Here is a 19657-nt window from a genome sequence, read left to right as displayed (position 1 = left end):
GACACCGGAGGCGGTGATTCAGCTCTTTCACAAGTCTCCTCGAGTTGTCTCGGGACGGACTCATCACCCCGGTAAAGAATGAACGGCTCCTCCCCGCTCACGACCGGCAGCTGTCACATGGCTAAATATGTCTGGTGTTGGACCCGCTGTCTGAAGACGTGATACACACTTCGTTTCTCTCCACCGGAGCTGCGAGTCCCCGGTAGAGATCAGTTCATTACTCTACGGAGGCGAAAAGAGGAACCGGGCCAAAAGTTGACCATGTGACTCGGTGTTACTTCCCGCAGACGGACCTGTTTCTCCTGGTTAATTTAACGCTCCTGTCGTGGGCTGCTTTGTGTTTACGTGTTTTGTCGCTGCTTCAGGACAGCTGTTGTTGACGTTAGGCGACTACCGTTACGTCGGTAAGTTAACACCTCGCTCTGACGTTGAACTTTCCGTGTGAAATGTTTAGGATAATGTTATTTACCGACGTCCACCGATCTAAATACATGAATGAGAAGTGAAAGTTAAACATGTTTGTTTCGCTTTTAAGTTGTACTTCGATTAGTTAAGTTTCAACTACACAACAGCAAGACTTTTTAATACCAGTTACCCGGTCAGTGAGTGACAGCTCTCCGGTGCCAAAACGGACTCCACCGGGAAAGTTAACAGGGACACGAAGAAGTGACCAACACACACACTGGCTCTCTAGGATCAACACACAGAGACACCTGGGATTGATTTTTATGACATCATGATTGGATCTCCTGATGTGCTGGCCTTCACCAGTGAAGGGGATTTGGGGGGGTACCCAGATGCCCAGGTCCTGCCAGAGGAGTTCTCCCTCCCTCTCCTTCCCCTCTCTCACCCCTGGACCTCCCCTGCCCATTTCAACAGGGACTTCATACTGGTGGCTGAGTTCTCAGAACAGGTAGGACCTGGGAGGGGGTGGTGTGTGTGTTTTCAAATCATAGTTTATTTGTCACTTGCGCGGAATACAACCGGTGTAAAACCAATAGTGCAAAAAAGGTGTTGGGTGAGTAAAAGAGGGGTTGGTGGGACACAGATAGATATGATGAACAGAGAGTAGCAGCAGAGTAAAAGAGGGGTTGGTGGGACACAGATAGATATGATGAACAGAGAGTAGCAGCAGAGTAAAAGAGGGGTTGGTGGGACACAGATAGATATGATGAACAGAGAGTAGCAGCAGAGTAAAAGAGGGGTTGGTGGGACACAGATAGATATGATGAACAGAGAGTAGCAGCAGAGTAAAAGAGGGGTTGGTGGGACACAGATAGATATGATGAACAGAGAGTAGCAGCAGAGTAAAAAGAGGGGTTGGTGGGACACAGATAGATATGATGAACAGAGAGTAGCAGCAGAGTAAAAAGAGGGGTTGGTGGGTGAGACACAATGCAGATAGCCCGGTTAGCCAATGTGTGGGAGCACTGGTTGGTCGGCCCAATTGAGGTGGTATGGACATGAATGTATAGTTAAAGTGACTATGCATATATGATAAGCAGAGAGTAGCATAGTGATGTGTGTATGTATTATACTGAGAGTGTATATATTCTGTCCTCCTGTCCAGGTGGAGGGGGTGGTGTGTTTATTACACTGAGAGTGTATATATTCTGTCCTCCTGTCCAGGTGGAGGGGGTGGTGTGTGTATTATACTGAGAGTGTATATATTCTGTCCTCCTGTCCACGTGGAGGGGGTGGTGTGTTTATTATACTGAGAGTGTATATATTCTGGCCTCCTGTCCAGGTGGAGGGGGTGGTGTGTTTATTATACTGAGAGTGTATATATTCTGTCCTCCTGTCCAGGTGGAGGTGGTGGTGTGTTTATTATACTGAGAGTGTATGTATTCTGGCCTCCTGTCCAGGTGGGTCCCCTACCGGTCCGGACCATCCCTGATGACCCCAGAGTGATCGGTTCCTTCGACCTGAACCATTTCTCTCTACGCATCATGTCTGTCGACTACCAAGCCGTAGCCCCTGGTCCTCAGCCACACCACCAGACAGCTAGTCCTTCCCTCCAGACCCTCCCCCGTCTGGCCTTCTCAGAGGTAGGTAGCCTGGTGTTTAGAGAAGGGGCCCAGCAACCAGACGGTTTGGCGGTTCGAATCCCAGCTCCGACGGGAAAAATCTGGCGTGGAGTGAGCCGGCAACCCTAGTGTTGTTGGCATCATCCTAGATGCCATCGGCTGCCGTTGTGCCCTTGAGCAAGGCACCTAACCCCCTAACAACCAGACGGTTTGCCGGTTCGAATCCCAGTCTCAGTCCTCTGTCAGTCAGTGTGTTTCAGGGGGTTGTGTTAGACTAGTCTCAGTCCTCTGTCAGTCAGTGTGTTTCAGGGGGTTGTGTTAGACTAGTCTCAGTCCTCTGTCAGTCAGTGTGTTTCAGGGGGTTGTGTTAGACTAGTCTCAGTCCTCTGTCAGTCAGTGTGTTTCAGGGGGTTGTGTTAGACTAGTCTCAGTCCTCTGTCAGTCACTGTGTTTCAGGGGGTTGTGTTAGACTGGTCTCTGAGGAGATGGTTGTTCTCCCTCCAGGACTCCAGGGTGGTGCTGGGTGACTCTAAGGAGGGGGTGGTTGTGTCCTTCCTCCAGGACTCCAGGGTGGTGCTGGGTGACTCTAAGGAGGGGGCGTTTGCCTACGTTCACCACCTGACGCTCTATGACCTGGAGGCCCGAGGCTTCGTCCGCCCGTTCTGCATGGCCTACGTCTCTGCCGATGAGAGGAAGATCATGCTGCAGTTCCAGGAGCTGTCGCTCCGCTTCTCCCGCGCCTCCGAGTGCCTGAAGACCGGAAACCGACGGGCCTTCGCCTGCGAGCTGCAGAGGAAGCTTCATGACCTAGAGTAAGAGGACAGAGACACACACACACACACACACACACACACACACACACACACACACACACACACACACACACACACACACAACTTCAAGCACTGACACACACACACCTTCAAGCACTGACACACACACACCTTCAGGCACTGACACACACACACACACACACACACACACCTTCAAGCACTGATACACACACACACCTTCAAGCACTGACACAGAGTTTGTTTGTGTGAGCGTTTTTAAATCCTTCTCTCTGTTGACAGTGTCGTGTCTTTGGCTATGCCGGATTAAGTGATATGACATGCTATTCTATAAAATAATTTCTCTGTAATTAATATTACCTGATTGAGCTGATCATGTAAATGTAATTAACTAGAGAGTCGGGCACCACAAAATAATATTTATAGAGCTGTTATCTTCCGAATAAACTCTTAAAGACCTAGTATCATTTTACATCCATAGCAGAATATTAATCTTCACCTTAACTCATCTGAATCTTCATCTTAATTTAATTAAATTATTTTATTTTATTAATTAATAATTCAGTCTCATCTGAATTTTATCTGCAAGAACCCTGGCTAACAATTTGAATCAGCAATACAAAATAGGGTTTAATCATTTATTGACTAAATACCTAACTAATCACACATACACATAATTAAATCTTAACTTGATTACAAATTACGTCATAAAGGAAAACGGCCCCTTTGTTACACAAAGGAAAAGGGGTTGGGTTTGAGTGAAAGAGCGGGAAGACTGAGGAACAAAGGGCGAAGCTGTGGTATCGTAAATACAGTATCTTATGCATTCTAAATTACCGCCCATTTGGAAAAGGAAAATGCAATAAATATTTACTCTGAGCTGCGCTCCAGTAGGTTGGTGGTAGATGGAAGACCGTGTTGCCAAACCGAGCCCTTTGTCCTTTGAAGAATGTATCTGGTGGTCAATTGAATACGTTGTAGTAACGTCGTTGTGTGATAGACGGAATACTCTGTCTGTTCCTTCCTAACCTGCGTTTGCAGCTGTGGTCGCTAACTCAACGGCTAGGAGGTATCACTTCGTGAATAAGAGTTCAAAAGTTCATACCATTCGCAACCAAAGCTCATGCTGATGTTGGCTTCGTTCTGTAGTTATTATCTGAACCATTCTGACATCTGACCAACCAAAGCTCATGCTGATGTTGGCTTCGTTCTGTAGTTATTATCTGAACCATTCTGACATCTGACCAACCAAAGCTCATGCTGATGTTGGCTTCGTTCTGTAGTTATTATCTGAACCATTCTGACATCTGACCAACCAAAGCTCATGCTGATGTTGGCTTCGTTCTGTAGTTATTATCTGAACCATTCTGACATCTGACCAACCAAAGCTCATGCTGATGTTGGCTTCGTTCTGTAGTTATTATCTGAAACATTCTGAACAGGAAGTTATGTTGTCATCAAGGGCTTATATAGGAAGGGAGAGGAGGGTGTGTTTGAAAAGTTTTATAGCCCTTGTCCCTTCACTGGGGAGGGCCACTGATTGAGCAGCCCTATCTTATGAAAACCCAAATGTCACATTTTAGAAGCTAAAATCACATTTCATCCCATCACAAATAATTTCATATTCAAACATTTAAATTGAACTACAATTCCATGTGAATCCGATAACTCTGATGTGTAGACTTTCCACTGTAGAGTCATCTTATCATTGATGAGAATGTATCAGATGACAACCGAACTGACATCATATTCATTAAGTACCACTGCATATGTTCAATTGGTCGGATTACCAGAATATAGTTCATTTCCCCCCACCTTCTGATGTTCCCAGAATCTCTATGTTAACCAAGGGGTTTTTAAATGTAACATCAGTAGGGTAGAGAGAGGAAAAATGGGGGAAGAGGTATTTATGACTATCAGAAACCTATCTCCCAGGCCAACGTCATGACAACAGGTACACACGATCCACAGAGTTTGTTTGTGTGAGCGTTTTTAAATCCTTCTCTCTGTTGACAGGTACACACGAACCATCCTTCAAGCAACGCTTCAAAGGATATCCAATGAGAGTGCGGAGATCAGGGAGGAGGCGGAGCTGCAGAACACGGCCAACGAGCTTGCTAGCGTGGATCGTTCCATCCTGGACCACAGATCCCTCCTCCACCAGGTCACTTCCTATCCCAACAGGAAGTTAAAAGACCCTGGCTTTCTGCCCTACGACCCCTCCCTGATCCCAGAGACCCTCTCCTTGACTCCTGATCCCCCCTCCCCCTCATACACCCCCCAGCTGGTTTCCGGGGCATCGCTAGGGGGCGGGGGCTGGTCAGCGAGGCGGTTCGACCGCCGTCTGAAGCCGTTGGAGGAGCTGAGCGACTGCTACTTCCTGTCTCTGACGCTAGAACAGCTGGGCAATGCAGAACGCCGTCTCCGTGGAGACCAGAGTGTTCTACACAACCGTCGCATCACACACAGGCTCTCCAGGACGCTTTCACACACACAGTTCCTGTTCCAGCTCTGGGACCAGGAGGAGGAGGAGGACCTGGAGGAGGAGGGGGCGGGGCTAGAGGGAGGAAGCGACGTGATGTCACATCCTGTGGCGGGGGCAGGACGACCGAGCCTGGAGTCGTTCTTCTCCTGCGTGGAGGAGGTGTCAATCAAACTGGAGACAGGAAGTGGAGGGGCGGAGCCGACACTTGATCCTGAGGGAGAAGGAGTAACCGTGGAGACGAGCCCAGGCAGCGTGAGCAGCGGAGACAGCATTGAGGTTCTGGGGACGGAGCGCTCGTATAGAACACAGGGACTAACCCACGTGGAACTCAGAGGTACAGTGAATTCAGAAACTTCAGACCCCTTGACTTTTAACACGTTGTGTTACAGCCTTATTCTGAAATGGGTTCAATAGTTTTTTTCCCCTCAATCTACACACAATACCCCATAATGGGGTATTGCTCTGTCATTGTGGGGTATTGCTCTGTCATTGTGGGGTATTGTGATGTCATTGTGGGGTATTGTGATGTCATTGTGGGGTATTGTGATATCATTGTGGGGTATTGTGATGTCGTTGTGGGGTGTTGTGATGTCATTATGGGGTGTTGTGATGTCGTTACGGGGTGTTGCGACGTCGTTACGGGGGGGGGGGGGGGTGTTGCGGTGTTGTTACGGGGGATGGTGCGACGTCGTTACGGCGGGGTGTTGCGACGTCGTTACGGGGGGGGGTGTTGCGGCGTTGTTACGGGGGATGGTGCGACGTCGTTACGGGGGGGTGTTGCGACGTCGTTACGGGGGGGGGGGTGTTGCGGCGTTGTTACGGGGTATTGTGTGTGTGTGTGTGTGTGTGTGTGGGTTGAGAAATATATTTTTTTATCCATTTTAGAATAAGGCTTTAACGTAACAAAATGTGGATTAAGTCAAGTGGTAAGAAGTCTATCTATTATTATTAAACTATAGGGGTGGGTTTGTACGTGCATCAGGGTGACGGCTGTGTATTAATTAGACTCCTCTCCTCCTATAGAGTTGTCTGGTGGGTCAGGGGTCAGGGCTGTGTATTAATTAGACTCCTCTCCTCCTATAGAGTTGTCTGGTGGGTCAGGGGTCAGGGCTGTGTATTAGACTCTCTCCTCTCCTCCTATAGAGTTGTCTGGTGGGTCAGGGATCAGGGCTGTGTATTAGACTCTCTCCTTTCCTCCTATAGAGTTGTCTGGTGGGTCAGGGGTCAGGGCTGTGTATTAGACTCTCTCCTCTCCTCCTATAGAGTTGTCTGGTGGGTTGGGTCAGGGTGAAGGCTGTGATGTGGTGCGGAGTTGTGCCCCTGCGGAGGTGTGGATGAGACGTGACGTGCGGTCCCTGGCACGGAGGGCGAACAGCGAGGACAGTATTGAGATCATCAGCACCTCAGACTCCATCTTCCCCGACGACCTCATCTTCAACGCCATCACAGAGGAGGAGCCTGAGGAGCATGGAATCATGGGTAGTGTAATCCAGGAAGAGGAGGAGGAGGAGGCAGCAGGTGAGGACACGCCCATTCAGCAGCACAGCACCCTGGGTATTGTAGTTCACGAGGAGGAGGAGCACACTCGGCACCAGAGAATCCTGGGTAATATAGTCCAGACGGAGGGAAAGGAGGAGCTGGAGGACACTCCCACTCGGCTGCACAGCACCCTGGGTATTGAAGTCCGGGAATTGGAGGAGGAGAAGCCAGAGAGATGGGACACTCCGGCCCCCACGTCTGAGCCCCAGAGAACTCTGGGTAAGACTGTCTGTTTGTCCTCTTCAATAATAATAATGACATATCTGTCAAGAGAATTTTCAATCCCAATGATAATAACTAACAATAAGCCTTGACCAATCCCGAGGTTTGTAAGACCCTGGGTTTAATAATAATTAGGCAAAGACTCAGTTTATGCAAAAGGTTCGTACAGTTTATTCACGAGAGCGCTCTGAAGTCCATTATACAAAGACATCCATTTTATAATGCACATACCTCCACACAAACAGTAGATATCCTACACACATACATACACACGAACAGTAGGTGAATTGTATCCTTCCCCAGAGTTCTCACCACTGTTTATCACTACCCAGCGCTGTCAGTTCCATTCCCCCGAGATTACAGGAACCTTGAGAAGGACTCCCTGTCCTATCATACGTTTCTCAAAGTTCTAGCCAGGTCGGGTCAAACACAGTTGAATTGTTCTCGGTATTTTCTTCGACACACACATTTCTCTCCCTCCCATGTCTCTACTGAACCTTATTGGACGTTTATTAATCATTAATTGTACTACATAAACCAATAATCACTAATAGTTTCAGGGTGGAATACTTTAATCATTACCTTTTAAGCATATTAATCAACATCCCAGATTCTTTTTTCCCGTATTATCTGTTTTCTCTCTTAGTAACTGATATAGTTTCTGTCTCCAGTCCACCAGGTGTCAGAAGAGGGCTCCTCCCAGCAGTACGAGGGTCACCATGCCAACGGCGAGGTCAGAGGTCAGGCTGGGCGTGACAGCAGGCGGGTGGTGGTGCCTGACCTCCAGGTGAACTTTTCTATCCCCTTGAGGTTAGATGTTAGAGGTCGGGGGTCAGGGGGGCGGCGGTTGCTAGGCGACACCGCTTACAGGCTGAGTGTAGATGAGGCATCGGACTGTATGAGCAACATCAGCACCTCTCCATCTTCCTCTCTGCCCCCCACACATCTCCATGGCAACCACAGCGCTAGTAATCCGCGACGACATCAGCGCCAGAGGAGGAAGGCGGGTCCTGGAGCCCTCAAGTTCCTGCGGCAGAATTCCTTCTCCCAGAATGCCGTGTTCTGCCTGCTAAGTGGACGGCCGCTGGTGGTGATTGGTGGAGAGGAGGGTTCCGTGAGGAGGACGGTCGCTGCCCTCTCGCTCTACCTGCCTTCACCTGGTCGCTATGGAGATGCTGTGCAGCCTTACCTGGCCACGCCCCTTCAGCTGACAGACCTGCTCACCTGGAGACTCATCGGAATCCACAGGTAAAAACAGAGCATCAAAACCCTGATGTATCATGGGTAAATTGTGACTGACTGAGCTACAAAGGATATTGAGTAGTGATTTATCAGGCCTTTTATAGTCCATTGTAATGTTGACCGTCCCCATTACTCTGCCTCCTATCCAAGTTCTAGATCAGGTATTTCCAAACTGGGGTATTGTGATGTCATTGTGGGGTATTGTGATGTCATTGTGGGGTATTGTGATGTCATTATGGGGTATTGCGCAATGCCGTCGGGGGTACGCCAAATTAAAATGGGATTCACATTTTTAAAAACAATCCGTTTCTATTTTCCAACGGGGCTATACATAAACTAAAACATAGTTATAGTTATATAAACATAAACTATACATTTGAGTGAGTTCTTTTTTCTTTTTCTTGCCTGAGTAGCCTCGTTTCACCGGCAAAATTAAAATGAAACCATTTGGTGTTCAGTGAAATAACAACACAATGTCAAATACAGGTATCCTAGTCAAATAATGAACATCCAATCACATTAACCGTTACTCTCTTGCGGGAATTCCACTAACGGTCTGGATGGAGCCAAACGTAGCTGCTGCTCATGTTGGTATCTGTACTGATGGTGCAAAAAGCCAGGGAGACATAGTGGAGTGGTAACGCTGGTGCTCCCGACGCCACTGCAGCATCCACCGAGAGGCTCTCGTTGCCAAGGGAATGCCTGACAGCTTGAAAGACGTTTTGGACACCTCAGTGAAAATGGCTTTGTTAACCTCTCTGGGATATATGGGACGGCCAAAAGCCAGAGAAAATGCAGAGCGTCAAATTCAACTAAATGACTTTAAAAATCAAACTTTTATGAAATCACATATGCAAGATAGCAAATTAAACTACACTTGTTGCCAATATGTCAGATTTCAAAAAGGCTTTTCGGCGAAAGCAAACGATGCTATTATCTGAGGATAACACCTCCGTAACACCAAACGCAGAAATAAAATATAAAACATGCCATACCTTTGACGAGCTTCTTCTGTTGGCACTCCAATATACATCACAAATGGTCCTTTTTGTTTGATGAATTCCATCCATATATATCCAAAATGTCCATTTATTTGGCGCGTTTGATCCAGAAAAACACCAGTTCCAACTTGCACAACGTCACTACAAAATGTCTCAAAAGTTACCTGTAAACTTTGCCAAAACATTTCAAACTACTTTTGTAATACAACTTTAGGTATTTTTTTACGTAAATAATCGATAAAATTGAAGACGGGATGATCTGTGTTCAATACAGGAGGACAACAAACAGAAGCTAGCTTTCTGATCACACGCCTCTATCTAACAGTAAACTTTGAAGTCACCCTCGCTCAAGATGGCCGTACTTCTTCATTGCACAAAGGAAAAACCTCAACCAATTTCTAAAGACTGTTGACATCCAGTGGAAGCGATAGGAACTGCAAGAAGGTCCCTTAGACATCTGGATTCCCAATGAAACACCATTGAAAAAGAGTGACCTCTCGCCTGCTAAATATGTTCTGCTATATTCACAGACATGATTCAAACAGTTTTAGAAACTTCAGAGTGTTTTCTATCCAAATCTACTAATAATATCCATATCTTATCATCTGGGGATGAGTAGCAGGCAGTTGAATTTGGGCATTTCATTTCATCCGGACGTGAAAATACTGCCCCCTGTCACCAAGAAGTTAAAGCAAGGCCCCTGAACTCTCGTTCTAGAACACAAGTCGAAGTTCTAGAACACCATATGAATCACTTTCTGCACTATGCAATGATATGGGCAGCGACCATGTATCGCTTTCACAACATACAGAGAAGTGCGTTGGTTATCAACCGGCAAAGTATTGACACATTTTTTTGAATTCAGAGACAAGCTTATTTTTTTATTTACTGACCATCATTTTCACTTGTCTGACCGCTTGATGATGGCGAGTTTCTCGTATAGTATATGTGGCAGGCTTACTATGATGGCAAATAATAACATTTGACAGTGCGCTGACCCTGGTGCTAGAGGGGGTACAGCTGGAGGTTGAATGATTTGAAGGGGTACTGGACTAGGGGGTACAGCTGGAGGTTGAATGTTTAGGTTGAATGTTTGAAGGGGTACTGAACTAGGGGGTACAGCTGGAGGTTGAATGTTTGAAGGGGGTACGGCACTAGGGGGTACAGCTGGAGGTTGAATGTTTGAAGGGGTACGGGACTAGGGGGTACAGCTGGAGGTTGAATGTTTAGGTTGAATGTTTGAAAGGGTACTGAACTAGGGGGTACAGCTGGAGGTTGAATGTTTGAAGGGGGTACGGCACTAGGGGGTACAGCTGGAGGTTGAATGTTTGAAGGGGTACTGGACTATAAAAAGTTTGGGAACCGCTGTTCTAGAACACAAGTCGAAGTTCTAGAACACCATATAAATCACTAAATAACTTCCATCTTTCTCCCCAGGACGTCTCCTACAGCTCCCAGCATGCTTCACTCTCTGGCTCGTTACGGACGGTACCTGGCCGTGCTGGACCTGGACCAGCGTACACTGAGAAGCCCCGCCTACCACGGACACCTCATTGGCCGGCTGGCCAACCCCCACACTCTGATAGGCTAGTGAAATTCTTAGTCTTTTTTTGTTGTTGATTTGTCTTGTACATAGTTACAACAGTTCACCTCAATGGGGGCTTCTGTGACAGGAGGGGGGGGGGTAGAGTCGTGGTGACGGGAGGGGAGGGGGTAGAGACGTGGTGACGGGAGGGGGGGTAGAGACGTGGTGACGGGAGTGGGAGGGGGGGTAGAGACGTGGTGACGGGAGGGGGGGGGGGTAGAGACGTGGTGACGGGAGGGGGGGGGGTAGAGACGTGGTGACGGGAGGGGGGGTAGAGACGTGGTGACGGGAGGGGGGGGGGTAGAGTCGTGGTGACGGGAGGGGGGGGGGTAGAGTCGTGGTGACAGGAGGGGGGGGGGGGGTAGAGTCGTGGTGACGGGAGGGGGGGGGTAGAGTCGTGGTGACGGGAGGGGGGGGTAGAGACGTGGTGACGGGAGGGGGGGAGGGTAGAGACGTGGTGACGGGAGGGGGGGAGGGTAGAGACGTGGTGACGGGAGGGGGGGTAGAGACGTGGTGACGGGAGGGGGGGGGAGGTAGAGTCGTGGTGACAGGAGGGGGGGGTAGAGTCGTGGTCACGGGAGGGGGGGGTAGAGACGTGGTGACGGGAGGGGGGGTAGAGACGTGGTGACGGGAGGGGGGGGTAGAGTCGTGGTGACGGGGAGGGGGGGGGGGTAGAGTCGTGGTGACGGGAGGAGGGGGGGGGTAGAGACGTGGTGACGGGAGGGGGGGGTAGAGACGTGGTGACGGGAGGGGGGGGGGTAGAGACGTGGTGACGGGAGGGTGGGTAGAGACGTGGTGACGGGAGGGGGGGGGGGTAGAGTCGTGGTGACAGGAGGGGGGGGGTAGAGTCGTGGTGACAGGAGGGGGGGGGTAGAGTCGTGGTGACGGGAGGGGGGGGTAGAGACGTGGTGACGGGAGGGGGGGTAGAGACGTGGTGACGGGAGGGGGGGGGTAGAGTCGTGGTGACGGGGAGGGGGGGGGGTAGAGTCGTGGGGGAGGGGGGGGGGTAGAGACGTGGTGACGGGAGGGGGGGGGGTAGAGTCGTGGTGACGGGAGGGGGGGGGGTAGAGTCGTGTTGACGGGAGGGGGGGGGGTGGTAGAGTCGTGGTGACGGGAGGGGGGGGGGTAGAGTCGTGGTGACGGGAGGGGGGGGGGGGTAGAGTCGTGGTGACGGGAGGGGGGGGTAGAGTCGTGGTGACGGGAGGGAGGGGTAGAGTCGTGGTGGACGGGAGGGAGGGGTAGAGTCGTGGTGAACGGGAGGGAGGGGTAGAGTCGTGGTGACGGGAGGGGGGGGTAGAGTCGTGGTGACGGGAGGGGGGGGTAGAGTCGTGGTGACGGGAGGGGGGGGTAGAGTCGTGGTGACGGGAGGGGGGGGTAGAGTCGTGGTGACGGGAGGGGGGGGTAGAGTCGTGGTGACGGGAGGGGGGGTAGAGTCGTGGTGACGGGAGGGGGGGGTAGAGTCGTGGTGACGGGAGGGGGGGGTAGAGTCGTGGTGACGGGAGGGGGGGTAGAGTCGTGGTGACGGGAGGGGGGGGTAGAGTCTTGGTGACGGGAGGGGGGGTAGAGTCGTGGTGACGGGAGGGGGGGTAGAGTCGTGGTGACGGGAGGGGGGGGTAGAGTCGTGGTGACGGGAGGGGGGGTAGAGACGTGGTGACGGGAGCGGGGGGGGTAGAGTCGTGGTGACGGGAGGGGGGGGGTGGGGGGGTCTCTATGGGTAGTTACGAGTTGTCAAGTTGTAATTCAGTTGGGTGAAATTGGCTAATGGCCAACAAGCTGTGTCAACCATAATCCAAAACAACAGCTGTCATGCTCGTAAACAAATTATAGTGTTCAAAAACATATTATAATAGATAGATTAATAAATAATGCTTTGTTGCATTTAACTGCTGAAAATGCTGTTCTGGAGGTCATTTCCTTAGTAGGTGATGTCAGAGGTCAACATGTGGGAGCTGTCTCACCCAGCGATTCCCACTACTATTGACCAGTTGGAGGGGCGTTCCAGTGGATGTCTCTCCCAGGGATCTTAATTCCCACTACTATTGGCCAGTTGGAGGGGCGTTCCTGTGGATGTCTCTCCCAGGGATCTTACATTCCCACTACTATTGACCAGTTGGAGGGGCGTTCCAGTGGATGTCTCTCCCAGTCCAATGGGATCTTAAATTCCCACTACTATTGACCAGTTGGAGGGCGTTCCAGTGGATGTCTCTCCAAGGGATCTTAAATTCCCACTACAATTGACCAGTTGGAGGGGCGTTCCAGTGGATGTCTCTCCCAGTCCAATGGGATCTTAAATTCCCACTACTATTGGCCAGTTGGAGGGGCGTTCCAGTGGATGTCTCTCCCAGGGATCTTAAATTCCCACTACTATTGACCAGTTGGAGGGGCGTTCCTGTGGATGTCTCTCCCAGGGATCTTGCATTCCCACTACTATTGACCAGTTAGAGGGGCGTTCCTGTGGACGTCTCTCCCAGTCCAATGGGGTCTTAAATTCCTACTTCCACTTGGTTATGAACACAGCATTCCTGTCTTATGTCTTGACCTGCATCTTCCACTAAACTATTTGAATGTGTATCACAGTGTAAAATGTGTTGACTGTTTGTTTGTGTTTCTATGTCCAGGTCATGGCAGCACCTACCTTCTCCACGTGGAGAGCTGCCTCGCTGAGCTGACCGCTAAGGCCTTCCTGTTCTCCTGTTCTCCTGACCTTTCAACTCTAACATCGGGTAGAGCTCAGAGTTCACCTGGGGGTCAGGCACCACCCATCTGCCACAGCCACTCGGACCTCCAGCTTCCCAGCCTCCCCGGGGAGGACGATGACTTCACGCTGACTCAGCGTCGCAGGGACTTCCTGTGTGGGCGGGGTTTCAGCGGGGAGGATGACCTCCGGGTGATGCACTTCCTGTCTGACCTCATCAAACAGCACCACGCAGGAAGTGGTCCTCCGGCCCTCCGCTTCTCCTACAGTGCCGTCCCTTTACATAGAAACACGACAACATAGATATACAGCCCTGTCCCTTTACATAGAAACACCACAACATAGATATACAGCCCTGTCCCTTTACATAGAAACACCACAACATAGATACACAGCCCTGTCCCTTTACATAGAAACACCACAACATAGATATACAGCCCTGTCCCTTTACATAGAAACACCACAACATAGATATACAGCCCTGTCCCTTTACATAGAAACACCACAACATAGATATACAGCCCTGTCCCTTTACATAGAAACACCACAACATAGATATACAGCCCTGTCCCTTTACATAGAAACACCACAACATAGATATACAGCCCTGTCCCTTTACATAGAAACACCACAACATAGATATACAGCCCTGTCCCTTTACATAGAAACACCACAACATAGATACACAGCCCTGTCCCTTTACATAGAAACACCACAACATAGATATACAGCCCTGTCCCTTTACATAGAAACACCACAACATAGATACACAGCCCTGTCCCTTTACATAGAAACACCACAACATAGATATACAGCCCTGTCCCTTTACATAGAAACACCACAACATAGATATACAGCCCTGTCCCTTTACATAGAAACACCACAACATAGATACACAGCCCTGTCCCTTTACATAGAAACACCACAACATAGATATACAGCCCTGTCCCTTTACATAGAAACACCACAACATAGATATACAGCCCTGTCCCTTTACATAGAAACACCACAACATAGATATACAGCCCTGTCCCTTTACATAGAAACACCACAACATAGATATACAGCCCTGTCCCTTTACATAGAAACACCACAACATAGATATACAGCCCTGTCCCTTTACATAGAAACACCACAACATAGATATACAGCCCTGTCCCTTTACATAGAAACACCACAACATAGATATACAGCCCTGTCCCTTTACATAGAAACGCCACAACATAGATATACAGCCCTGTCCCTTTACATAGAAACACCACAACATAGATATACAGCCCTGTCCCTTTACATAGAAACACCACAACATAGATATACAGCTCTGTCCCTTTACATAGAAACACCACAACATAGATATACAGCCCTGTCACTTTACATAGAAACGCCACAACATAGATATACAGCCCTGTCCCTTTACATAGAAACACCACAACATAGATATACAGCTCTGTCCCTTTACATAGAAACACCACAACATAGATATACAGCCCTGTCCCTTTACATAGAAACACCACAACATAGATATACAGCCCTGTCCCTTTACATAGAAACACGACAACATAGATATACAGCCCTGTCCCTTTACATAGAAACACCACAACATAGATATACAGCCCTGTCCCTTTACATAGAAACACCACAACATAGATATACAGCCCTGTCCCTTTGCATAACTAAAGCATTTCTTCCGTACTGTATCCTGTCTATACTGTGAAAGGAGAGAGCCAGAGCCTGTTCCCTATATAGTGCACTACATACTAGTAGTGTACTATGTAGGGAATAGTGAGCTGTTTGGGAAGGACCCTGTGTATGTGAATGGTTCTGTTGCTGAATGTAATCAATGTAAACAATAACGTGACACAGCTCTACCCCCAACACCACCTAAACCCCCCCTCCAACACTACCTAACCCCCCCTCCAACACTACCTAAACCCCCCCTCCAACACCACCTAAACCCCCCCCCCAACACCACCTAAACCCCCCCTCCAACACCACCTAAACCCCCTCCAACACTACCTAACCCCCCCTCCAACACTACCTAAACCCCCCCTCCAACACCACCTAAACCCCCTCCAACACTACCTAACCCCCCCTCCAACACTACCTAAACCCCCCCTCCAACACCACCTAAACCCCCCCTCCAACACCACCTAAAAACCCCCCTCCAACACCACCTAACCCCCCCTCCAACACCACCTAAAAACCCCCCTCCAACACCACCTAAACCCCCCCTCCAACACCACCTAACCCCCCCCTCCAACACCACCTAAACCCCCCCCAACACCACCTAAACCCCCCTCCAACACCACCTAACCCCCCCTCCAACACCACCTAACCCCCCCCTCCAACACCACCTAAACCCCCCCCCCCCCCAACACCACCTAACCCCCCTCCAACACCACCTAACCCCCTCCAACACCACCTAAACCCCCCCCAACACCACCTAACCCCCCTCCAACACCACCTAACCCCCCCTCCAACACCACCTAACCCCCCTCCAACACCACCTAACCCCCCTCCAACACTACCTAACCCCCCTCCAACACCACCTAAACACCCCCTCCAACACCACCTAACCCCCCTCCAACACCACCTAACCCCCCTCCAACACCACCTAACCCCCCTCCAACACCACCTAAAAACCCCCCTCCAACACTACCTAACCCCCCTCCAACACCACCTAACCCCCCCCCAACACCACCTAAAAACCCCCCTCCAACACCACCTAACACCCCTCCAACACCACCTAAACCCCCCTCCAACACCACCTAACCCCCCTCCAACACCACCTAAACCCCCCTCCAACACTACCTTAAAACCCCCCTCCAACACTACCTAACCCCCCTCCAACACCACCTAACCCCCCTCCAACACCACCTAAAAAACCCCCCTCCAACACTACCTAACCCCCCCTCCAACACCACCTAACCCCCCCCCAACACCACCTAACCCCCCTCCAACACCACCTAAACCCCCCTCCAACACCACCTAACCCCCCTCCAACACCACCTAACCCCCCTCCAACACCACCTAACCCCCCTCCAACACCACCTAAAAACCCCCCTCCAACACTACCTAACCCCCCTCCAACACCACCTAACCCCCCCCAACACCACCTAAAAACCCCCCTCCAACACCACCTAACACCCCTCCAACACCACCTAAACCCCCCTCCAACACCACCTAACCCCCCTCCAACACCACCTAAACCCCCCTCCAACACTACCTAAAAACCCCCCTCCAACACTACCTAACCCCCCTCCAACACCACCTAACCCCCCTCCAACACCACCTAAAAACCCCCCTCCAACACTACCTAACCCCCCTCCAACACCACCTAACCCCCCCCCCAACACCACCTAACCCCCCTCCAACACCACCTAAACCCCCCTCCAACACCACCTAACCCCCCCCTCCAACACCACCTAAACCCCCTCCAACACCACCTAACCCCCCTTCAACACCACCTAACCCCCCTCCAACACCACCTAACCCCCCCTCCAACACCACCTAACCCCCCTTCAACACCACCTAACCCCCCTCCAACACCACCTAACCCCCCTCCAACACCACCTAACCCCCCCCCTCCAACACCACCTAACCCCCCCCCTCCAACACCACCTAAACCCCCTCCAACACCACCTAAACCCCCCCTCCAACACCACCTAACCCCCCCTCCAACACCACCTAAACCCCCTCCAACACCACCTAACCCCCCTCCAACACCACCTAACCCCCCCTCCAACACCACCTAACCCCCCTCCAACACCACCTAACCCCCCCCCCCAACACCACCTACAACACCACCTAACCCCCCCCCTCCAACACCACCTAACCCCCCCCCAACACCACCTAAACCCCCCCCAACACTACCTAACCCCCCTCCAACACCACCTAACCCCCCTCCAACACTACCTAAAAACCCCCAACACCACCTAAACCCCCCTCCAACACCACCTAACCCCCCCCCAACACCACCTAAACCCCCCTCCAACACCACCTAACCCCCCCCCAACACCACCTAAACCCCCCTCCAACACCACCTAAAACCCCCCCCCCAACACCACCTAAACCCCCCTCCAACACCACCTAACCCCCCCCCAACACCACCTAAAACCCCCCTCCAACACCACCTAAACCCCCCCCCCAACACCACCTAAACCCCCCTCCAACACCACCTAAAAACCCCCTCCAACACCACCTAAAAACCCCCTCCAACACCACCTAACCCCCCCCCAACACCACCTAACCCCCCTCCAACACCACCTAAACCCCCCCCTCCAACACCACCTAAAAACCCCCCTCCAACACCACCTAAACCCCCTCCAACACCACCTAAACCCCCCCCCCCCCCCCCCGCAACACCACCTAAACCCCCCCCCCCAACACCACCTAAACCCCCCCCCCCAACACCACCTAAAAACCCCCCTCCAACACCACCTAACCCCCCTCCAACACCACCTACCCCAACACCACCTAAAAACCCCCCTCCAACACCACCTAACCCCCCTCCAACACCACCTAAACACCCCCCCCCCCTCCAACACCACCTAACCCCCCCCCCAACACCACCTAAAAACCCCCCTCCAACACCACCTAACCCCCCCCCAACACCACCTAAAAACCCCCCTCCAACACCACCTAAAAACCCCCCTCCAACACCACCTAAAAACCCCCCTCCAACACCACCTAAAACCCCCCCCCCCTCCAACACCACCTAACCCCTCCCCAACACCACCTAAACAACCCCCCTCCAACACCACCTAAACAACCCCCCCTCCAACACCACCTAAACCCCCCCCCCCTCCAACACCACCTAAACCCCCCCCAACACCACCTAAACAACCCCCCTCCAACACCACCTAAACAACCCCCCCCAACACCACCTAAACCCCCCCCCCCTCCAACACCACCTAAACACCCCCCCCCTCCAACACCACCTAAACAACCCCCCCTCCAACACCACCTAAACAACCCCCCCTCCAACACCACCTAAACACCCCCCCCCTCCAACACCACCTAAACCCCCCCTCCAACACCACCTAAACACCCCCCCTTCCAACACCACCTAAACACCCCCCTCCAACACCACCTAAACACCCCCCCTTCCAACACCACCTAAACACCCCCCCCAACACCACCTAAACCCCCCCCAACACCACCTAAACCCCCCCCCCCTCCAACACCACCTAAACACCCCCCCCCTCCAACACCACCTAAACAACCCCCCCTCCAACACCACCTAAACACCCCCCTCCAACACCAACTAAACCCCCCCTCCAACACCACCTAAACCCCCCTCCAACACCACCTAAAACCCCCCCCCCAACACCACCTAAACCCCCCTCCAACACCACCTAACCCCCCCCCAACACCACCTAAAACCCCCCTCCAACACCACCTAAACCCCCCCCCCAACACCACCTAAACCCCCCTCCAACACCACCTAAAAACCCCCATCCAACACCACCTAAAAACCCCCTCCAACACCACCTAACCCCCCCCCAACACCACCTAACCCCCCTCCAACACCACCTAAACCCCCCCTCCAACACCACCTAAAAACCCCCCTCCAACACCACCTAAACCCCCCCGCAACACCACCTAAACCCCCCCCCCAACACCACCTAAACCCCCCCCCCCCCCAACACCACCTAAAAAAAACCCTCCAACACCACCTAACCCCCCTCCAACACCACCTAACCCCCCCCCCCCCCCAACACCACCTAAAAACCCCCCTCCAACACCACCTAACCCCCCTCCAACACCACCTAAACACCCCCCCCCCCTCCACCACCTAACCCCCCCCCCAACACCACCTAAAAACCCCCCTCCAACACCACCTAAAAACCCCCCTCCAACACCACCTAAAAACCCCCCTCCAACACCACCTAAAAACCCCCCTCCAACACCACCTAAACCCCCCCCCCCCCCTCCAACACCACCTAACCCCTCCCCAACACCACCTAAACAACCCCTCCCCAACACCACCTAAACAACCCCCCTCCAACACCACCTAAACAACCCCCCCTCCAACACCACCTAAACCCCCCCCCCCCTCCAACACCAC

General features: G+C 51.7%; 1 protein-coding gene across 3 annotated transcripts; it reads left to right on the top strand.

The window, feature by feature from the left end:
- Positions 1-90: 90 nt before the first annotated feature.
- smcr8b (Smith-Magenis syndrome chromosome region, candidate 8b) lies at positions 91-15297 on the top strand. Of its 3 annotated transcripts, none has more exons than XR_016485541.1 (8): positions 91-913; positions 1866-2048; positions 2589-2839; positions 4835-5637; positions 6567-7061; positions 7736-7851; positions 8028-8312; positions 10745-10962. XR_016485541.1 is itself a non-coding variant. In XM_090194647.1 (8 exons), the coding sequence occupies exons 1-8, from the start codon at positions 737-739 to the stop codon at positions 13888-13890; spliced, it is 3015 nt and encodes a 1004-aa protein (XP_090050773.1). In that variant the 5' UTR covers positions 91-736; the 3' UTR covers positions 13891-15297. The 3 variants fall into 3 exon arrangements, 2 of the variants coding, with proteins under 2 accessions (XP_090050773.1, XP_090050772.1); XM_090194647.1 differs by adding an exon at positions 13511-15297 and having other exon boundaries at positions 7736-8312; positions 10745-10893; XM_090194646.1 differs by having other exon boundaries at positions 2532-2839; positions 7736-8312; positions 10745-10956.
- Positions 15298-19657: the final 4360 nt, after the last annotated feature.

Source organism: Oncorhynchus mykiss, chromosome 13, assembly GCF_057628025.1.
Source record: "Oncorhynchus mykiss isolate SJ-2025 chromosome 13, ASM5762802v1, whole genome shotgun sequence".
In the NCBI taxonomy this organism is placed as follows: Eukaryota; Metazoa; Chordata; class Actinopteri; order Salmoniformes; family Salmonidae; genus Oncorhynchus; species Oncorhynchus mykiss.
The sequence above is the reverse complement of the archived record's forward strand: the minus strand, read 5'-3'. Positions and strand labels throughout refer to the sequence as shown.

What these genes read in the sequence shown, in the direction of transcription:
- smcr8b (XM_090194647.1), top strand. Translation starts at nt 737, where the DNA reads ATGATTGGATCTCCTGATGTGCTGGCCTTCACCAGTGAAGGGGATTTG. An exon ending in CCCGTCTGGCCTTCTCAGAG is followed by an intron (nt 2,049 to 2,588) that starts GTAGGTAGCCTG and finishes TCCTTCCTCCAG; the next exon opens with GACTCCAGGGTGGTGCTGGG. An exon ending in AACCCACGTGGAACTCAGAG is followed by an intron (nt 5,638 to 6,566) that starts GTACAGTGAATT and finishes CTCCTCCTATAG; the next exon opens with AGTTGTCTGGTGGGTTGGGT.